This window comes from Dipodomys ordii, unplaced genomic scaffold, assembly GCF_000151885.1.
Source record: "Dipodomys ordii isolate 6190 unplaced genomic scaffold, Dord_2.0 Scaffold11, whole genome shotgun sequence".
Taxonomy (NCBI): domain Eukaryota; kingdom Metazoa; phylum Chordata; class Mammalia; order Rodentia; family Heteromyidae; genus Dipodomys; species Dipodomys ordii.
In genome coordinates this window covers 15,460,058-15,467,602 of record NW_012267227.1, presented here as the reverse complement: position 1 = coordinate 15,467,602, position 7,545 = coordinate 15,460,058, and the positions used below count along the sequence as shown (strand labels likewise).

The 7,545-nt window shown below is 49.2% G+C and overlaps 2 protein-coding genes across 4 annotated transcripts in view; one reads left to right on the top strand and one right to left on the bottom strand.

Annotated features, from left to right (window-relative positions):
* Positions 1 to 2,356, top strand: part of Wdr76 (WD repeat domain 76) — a 32,625-nt gene extending 30,269 nt beyond the window's left edge. The window contains 1 exon segment of the mRNA XM_013009979.1: positions 2,267 to 2,356. Within this exon segment, the coding sequence (XP_012865433.1) occupies positions 2,267 to 2,356 (90 nt within the window).
* A 505-nt stretch (positions 2,357 to 2,861) lies between these two features.
* The window catches only part of Frmd5 (FERM domain containing 5), a 232,723-nt gene continuing 228,039 nt past the window's right edge, over positions 2,862 to 7,545 (bottom strand). Inside the window, exons 14-15 of one of the 3 annotated variants that reach the window (XM_013010029.1) lie at positions 3,766 to 4,128; positions 2,862 to 2,929 (exon numbers count right to left, since the gene is read on the bottom strand). In XM_013010029.1, the coding sequence (XP_012865483.1) occupies positions 2,862 to 2,929; positions 3,766 to 4,128 (431 nt within the window). Of the gene's footprint in view, positions 2,930 to 3,195; positions 4,129 to 7,545 lie in introns of those variants that run through there. The other 2 variants (XM_013010030.1, XM_013010027.1) reach the window with 2 other exon arrangements.

The window sequence follows — 7,545 nt, the reverse complement described above, 5'->3', positions numbered from 1 at the left end:
AGCGCTCTACCACTTGAGCTACAGCGCCACTTCCGGTTTTCTGATGGTTTATTGGAGATAGGAGTCTCACAGTCTTTCCTGCCCGGGCTGGCTTTGAACCGCAACCCTCAGATCTCAGCCTCCTGAGTAACTAGGATTACAGGCGTGAGTCACCAGCACCCTGCTCTTTAGGACATTCTTAAACTGTAATCTGTAGCAAAAGGGACTCCTGGAGACTGGCTTAAGGCTGTGTGGCTTCTATAGTTGTGCATTACAACTGCTCCTTCACTTTGGGATTACCTAAGCTCATAAGCACTGACTAACACTGCAGTTATATTCTTGGAGTCGTCCAGCTTTTTGTTAGGTGACTTCCTAGTTCTCATTGAGGTGGATAGAGATGAGCATTAGCTTCTCAGTTTCTAACAGTACGTACTTTGGGGGTAAGGTGATTATAAATGTTTATATAAGCAGAAGTTGCCTTTTAGATCCCCACTTTGCACAACTCAGCTGTATACCCCTACCTGGTATCCTTTTATTTAGGCATTCTTAATAACTGTTAACTGAAAGTCTGTAGGGTTAAAAAATTAAGCTCACTCTTCCATGGTATTTAAATATTTATTTAAGTTTAAAAATAATCTTCATGGCACCAATGATTTTTATGCTAACTACATACTGCATATGTAGAAAAAAGTACATTGCTTTGAAGGAAAGTGTAACTTAGAGTTTTTGGCACACAAAGGTTAACAACTATATATTTTTAAATGAAACTAAGAAATTCACATTTGCAGGTAGTTTACCATTCACTGCTAAACAATGCAGTCTGTTGTTTTTCAATTATTTCCTCTGCTAGATGCCACTCTGCAAACCATTGCTTTTTCTACAGCAAGATAAAACTAATTTCAAGGAAATGAGAGACAAAGAACACAGAAGAAGAAAGAAACCATTAAAAACATGAACAATTTTATGATGGGGAGATTAAAAAAAAAAGACTAGTCAACAAAGGAAGTTTGTTATTCCAGCACTATTTGAAAAGCAAATTGATGAAAAATTTTCTATCATATTTTCTGGGATAAGCCCTGGGAAAAAATAGCCTGGAAATTTCTGTCCAGCTGTTGAGGATGGTATGGACTACTGCACTGTTAGAAATCTAGACACGAGTAACACACCAGGCAATGGAAAACGGCCCCTCTCCAGTGTGGATATGCAAGGTCAGAGGCGGGCTATCACTCACTGCATAGAGACACCATATTCTACAGACTGAGGTAGGAGCACTACACTAGAAGGTAATCTGCTATGTTGCATAAGACAGTAGAAATCCACGTTAACACCAGCCTGTCTCCTGACAGCCTTTCCATCTCTAGTCTACTTTTCCCTTGAGTCTGTGCTAAGTGAAGCCTTTGCTGTGTAGATGACAAGTGGCAGTGGCTAGTTGGTTTGAAGTGATCCCTCATCTCTATTAGGATCGCCCTCGGTTGTCTTGTCACTTGATGAGTACGTGTGTTTTTTAAAATTCTGCCCAAATCGTTGCTGGTATGGGAATGATCAAGTAGGCCCACTTGGAGCTTTAGAATTGCCACAGTTTAGTGTCCTGACACTTCATCTCGCTCACCTTGGTGTCAGAACGTCTCAGCTGGTTGGTTGGTTGAGCACCCTGTGTACAAGCAGCCCCAGTGTCTCCACTGGGAAATGGTCCTGGGTCTTTCAAACATGCCGCAACAGGAACAGAGCAGCGCCTCTTCCTGCTACATATTGGTCAGTTGGCTTGTCTAGACCATGGCTGGCTGTTTTTCTGAAGTTCTGTTAGAAGACAGCCATGATCTTTCACATGTGTGTCATCTGTGGCGATTTTTGTGCTATGACGACAGAGTTGAACAGTTGTGACCAAGTATGGTCTGCAAAACCAAAACGAGAAATGATGATCTGGTACTTCCCAGTAAGCGTTTGCGGGCCTGTGGTCTAGATAAAAAGGGCGTCCTTCAAATTATACAAATCCCTTGTCCCTTTGCCTCCAAACTCTGATTTTTCTGTGGCTGTGAGGGGAGATGAAATCTACACTTGACTCAGCCCTGCGTGTGAGCTGTCTAATATCCTAGGATGTCAGTAGCTCGTCTGCTGTCCTGTGGGTCCCCGGAGTACGTCCAGTGAACATCCTTAAGTTCTCAGGTCCCAGGTGACTTAGAGATCTAGATCTCTCCCTGAGAGGAAAACAAGGTCTGCGTGTGATAGGCTTTTAGAGGTGCAGAGCCTGGGTCTAGGGACTACACTCACCCTTGGTGTCACCCTGCAGCTGCAGGACTCCTGCAGCCCAGACGGCAGGTGCTTTGCTACAGCTTCCTTCCTGCTGCAGAGGAGGACCCTGGGGGGCAGCACTCGATAGCTCTGGGTTGGTCTCTGCCATACGCTCTTTTGTAGGCCTCTCTTAGCAATCTTACTACATAGAATTTCCTTGTCCCTTCCAAGGCTGTTTGTTTGTGGATCATGGAATTTTCTGGTGTTTTTTTTTTTTTTCTCAGGATCAGTTTCTGTCTTGCATCTTTTAGTTTATCAAGTTCTATTTTCTTAATCCGTAAAAGTAAAAACAAAATATGAGTAGATAGGAAAATAATATTCTTCTGTTAAAATATAAATCCAAGTAACCTTTCTGGGGGGAGGGAGTATCTACTGTGTAGAAAATGAGCACAGCTGTCTGCATCTCATAGGTGCTCAGGTAGTGAGCGTGAAGTCTGGTAACTATACTTTGTCCCACCTTTATGACTGTATTTTCTCTCTGGCACCACTGAATTCATTTAACACGCTAGGAGCCTGTAAAACGCTTCAGGAAAAAAAAAATCCTAGAAGTCCCAGTTCATTAAACAAAACTCTTGTCTACTGCCTGCTAGGCACTAGTCTAAGGGGACAGACTTACCCCACCCCTGCTGCTGCTGCTGCTGCTGCGGTAGCGGAGGTCCCTCTCCTCAGATTTGAAAAAACAAAAGGAAAAGAAAATCCAGCTCAGACCATCATAAGCAGCGACTTTCCCTTTAATCATTCTACGTGGACGTTTACTTTCTTAAAGGAGTTCTGTCTGGCAGGAAACCCTAAACAGTCCCCACCGTCCAGACCCCTGGGCTGCTCTCCACCAGCAGCACCCGCAGGAAAGCTGCGGGGCCCAGGGGAAACCGGCTCTCGTCTTCACCTAGCGTCCCCTCTGCTCGGTGACACTACTGCAATAATCAGTAATAGTAAAATAAACCATTTTTATTTGGATACTTTCAAAATAATACACATCTATGAAAAATCAAAATTCAAAACCCCAAATTATCCTGCGAATCAAAAAGGATGAGATACAGAGTTGGTGAGCCTTCCTTGAAAGAACCTTGGAAGAAAGTGAGTTTTCCCGGTTGGGTTAACGGGGCACAAGCCTATCCTTTTCTTCTTCTGGGAAACAACCCTCCTAGGCTGCAGTGGACTTTTGAGTCATGAGAGAAGGGCTTGGTATATGTGCCGATGGTCCGCGATGGGTCCCATTGCTGGGAATGGTAGCTGGGCTCCCTGGTCCACCTGGCTAGTTATTGGGAGGAGCCATGCCTTCTCAGGTGTCAATGAGCAGGCTCACCACTGAGCGGATTTTGCAGGCAAACCATCGCCTGAGGGGACAAAAGTATTGATAGTGGAATTGTTCAAACTCGGGGGTCTGGCGGATATCGCGGAAAAAGGCAATGTCAAGGTCAGACTCGGTAAGGATGATCAGGAGGAGGAGCAAAACAAAGAGGAGTCCCATGGTCACAAGGAGCAAACGCAGGACACTTAAAACAAACTTATTCACCTGTTCCTCCTCTGGCCCGCCGTGCCCCTGGCACAGGGCCCTTAGCTCTCCTCCAAGGGCCTCCATCTCTGCAGCAGTCGGGGTGCTGGCCTCAGACTCCTTTTCCTCCTCAATGCTGCAGGTGGCCCCGTTGATCTGCCGGGACAGCAGCATCAGCTCCAGGCTGTGCTCGGCCACGGGGGTGGGCAGCATGCTGTCGGCAGGGCTGTAGGCCTCATCCGCAATCACAGCTACTCGCTCATTGCTGTCTGCCCGGCTGCCTCTCACATGGGGCAGGAAGGTGTCCCCATGGGAAGAGGAACGCACAGGAGTAGAATGGGCGCTGTCGCGTAGGGACTCGAGGCCTAGAAAGGAAATAAAAAGCACCTGGTAGGCATGCTTCGCTGTCCGGCACCACTCACTCTTGTTTGAGTGCCTCTCGGCACATTCCCACCTGACTAGCAGACTCACAGGAAGTCGGTTTTTTTGTTTTGTTTTGGTCAGTTGTGGGGCCTGAACTTTGGGCCTGGGCGCTGTCCCTCAGCTCTTCAGCTCAAGGCTAGCACTCTACCACTGAGCTGCAGCGCACTTTGGGCTTTTTCTGCTTATGTGGTGCTGAGGAATTGAATCCAGGGCCTCATGAATGCAAGGCAAGCGCTCTACCACTGAGCCACCTTCCCAGCCCAGGAAGTCTGTTTTTTACTTATGGTTTTTGCCTTATAGACTGACTGCTTCTCCTGCCTTTCATGTCTAGGTCCTGAATTTTGCCCCGATTTAATTGGAAAGAGGATCTGACTCACAGAGGGTCACTAAAGTCCACCTTCTGAGAGGAACACCCTGAGACAGGAATGAGCTGTTTTGCTCAGTTAGACTGCATCAGGTACCGAGTGTCTATAATCGTTGGCACGAGCCTGTCTTCCTGTTGCTGTGGGGCTTGAACTCTGGGCCTGGGCGTCGTCCCTGAGCTCTTCTGCTCAAGGTGAGCGCTCTACCACTTGAGCTAAAGCGCCACTTCTGGTTTTCTGGTGGTTCACTGGAGATAAGAGTCTCACAGACTTTCCTGCCCAGGCTGGCTTTGAACTGTGATCCTCACATCTCAGCCTCCTGAGTAGCTAGGATGACAGGCGTGAGCGCCCGGCTGAGCCTGTCTTTTGGATATCGGCAGTTGCTGCCTCTTCAACCTCCCGGTTTGGCTGTGCTGCACTGTGTAATGGTGGGGTTTTTCTGCTCTCCCCAAATCCTTCCTGATGGAGGAGGGGTGCAGTCTCTCTGGACAGCTTCCTCCAAAAGGATCCTGGTCTAGAGTAGACCAGCAGCTACTCTACCTTTATTTTGTTGTCTTTGTTTGCCAGTCCTGGGGCTTGAATTCTGGGCCTGAACACTGTCCCTAAGCCTCTCTGTGCTCAAGGCTAGTGTTCACCACTTGAGCCACAGCACCACTTCCGGCTTTTTCTGTGTATGTGGTGCTGAGGAATTGAACCCAGGGCCTCATGCATGCTAGGCAAGCGCTCTACCACTGAGCCACCTTCCCAGACTGCTACTCTACCTTTAGACATTTGAAGAGCACAGCAGTCTGAGAAGATACATGGGAAAGTGCAGGGGATTCTCTTACATTTGGTGGAGGGTCTGTTGACCCCCTAAAACTACTTATCTCTCTGTCTGGGACATTTCCTCTCAGGGATTGGGTTCTGGCAGGGAAACGCAGGAGCTGGGCGTACCTTACCATAGCTAAACAACTGTCACCCAGCCCAGTCTGTGGGCTGGTTCACAGTCACGGTGTTCTTAAGGAAGAGTTTTGTCAGGTGGAATGCCTGAGTTTTCTGTTTCTGGTCATCTTAGTGCTGCCTGACAGGCTCTCTGGGCCTTGATAGCGATAAGAAGAGCCAGGCCCCTTACTAAAGCTTTTGGGAGATCCTTTTGGTCCGAGACTGCTGCCCAGTCAAGGTCTGCCCTCACCAGGCCGGGAGGGAGCTGTCGAGTTCAGAACTCGCTTGGAAGCCCAGAGCGGGCGGGGACCTTCTCGGCAGCAGCTCTCGTCTTGCTTGGCTCCCTTGTGGCTTGGCCTTGCACATTGAGGTAACTTCACCAGCAGCCTGCCAGCACCCGGGGGCACAGGCAAGGATTCTCTAGAGGACCTGGGCGTGGCCCGCAGGGCATGTGCTTTCCACCCCCTTACCCGATGCACACTGGTCACAGCACCAGCCTCTGTTGCAGAAGCTCCTCGGGACCTAGCAGTACGTCTTTGTCCTTACGCTAAAACCTCACATTTTTCTATGCTAGCTTACACTGCTTTTTCAGGGTGGGGGAGGAGGCTAATCAGGAAAGTACTGGCGTTTGAACTCAGGGTTTCAGACGTCCTAGACTAGCTCTCTTCTGCTTGAGCCATGCCTCCAGCTGCTCTTTTTGTTCTGATTACTTTTGAGATCGGGTCCCTTTTTGCCTGCACTGGCCGGTGCTCCTGTATCTGGGATGACAGGTATACACCGCCATGCCCAGCTTTTTCTGTTGAGATCTCGAACTTTTTTTTTGCCCAGGCTGACCTGAAACCACAGTCCTGATCTCAGCGTCCCTATCAGTAAGTGTGACCAGCATATGGACCATTGTGCATATCTGTTGAGGTAGGGTCTTTATGAAGTCTTTTGCCCTGGTTGGCTTCAAATTGGTTCTCTTAACTCTGTGTCTCCAGGAGCTAGGATTATAGACATAAGCCACCCCTGGCTTAGCCTTTTTTTTTTTTTTTTTCTTTTTCTCTCCTGGTTCTGGGGCTTGAACTTAGGATCTAGGCACTGGCCCTGGGTTTCTTTTGCTCAAGGCTTGTGCTGTGCCACTTGTGCCACAGCTCTACTTTCAGCTTCTTTGGTGCTTAGTTGGAGATAGTCTAATGGGCTTTTCTGCCTGGACTGGCCTCGAACCATGATCCTCATATCTCAGCCTCTTGAGTAGCTAGGGTTACAGGTGTGAGCCACCAGTGCCCAGGTTTGGCTTCACTTTTTAAAACACTTTTAACTTGTAACAGTTCTGTTAAATAGGGTGAGAGATTTTTTTATAGTACTTTCCTGAGACCTTGGAATGCGTGTGGGTCAGTGACCACAAGGCCCTGGTTGTAGCCTCCTCCTGGCTTGCTTCCTGTCCCCTCCCAAGGACATCTGACTGCCAGATCTCTCCAGATATGACCAGCTTTCCTGCCTGCGGCCACTTCAGTGTAGAGGTAGCGTGGTCTACAATGGGGCTCTAAGCTGGCTGGGGAAGGGCCGCGCAGACGCCAGGCCAGCCACGTCCTAGCCGGTTGTTGTGTTCCAGTAGAATGCCCGGCTGCGACACCTGCCCGTGGATATTAGTCCTCAGCGCACATCCTTCTGCATCACGTTAGTCCTGAGCAGCTCTCACCCCCTGCCCTTTCCCGAAGCTGTTAGTGCGGGGTGGGTGGGGCCGGTGTTGTGTCAAGGCTCTGGACTAAGTAGCACAGCAAAACGGGGAGGTCTCTTTTACCTTGGAGGCACTCGGGCTGATGGCCTTGCCCAGAGGTGGCTCCCAGGGGGCTCTCGGGCACGGCCATCAGGACCCTGCCCTGGAGCCGGGACCCCATCCTCAGGATGCGCACGCTCAGGGGCCGCAGGCAGTGGTTAGTCAGCCGGAGCTGCACCGGAACTCTGGTGTGGATCTTGATCAGACTCTTCCCCATGGTGGCCCAGGAGGGCAGACACCAAGTAGGCAGGCAGGGAAGGTATGGAGAGGAAATGGGTGAATAGCCCTGAAGACCAAGGATCGCCTCACTCAAAGCT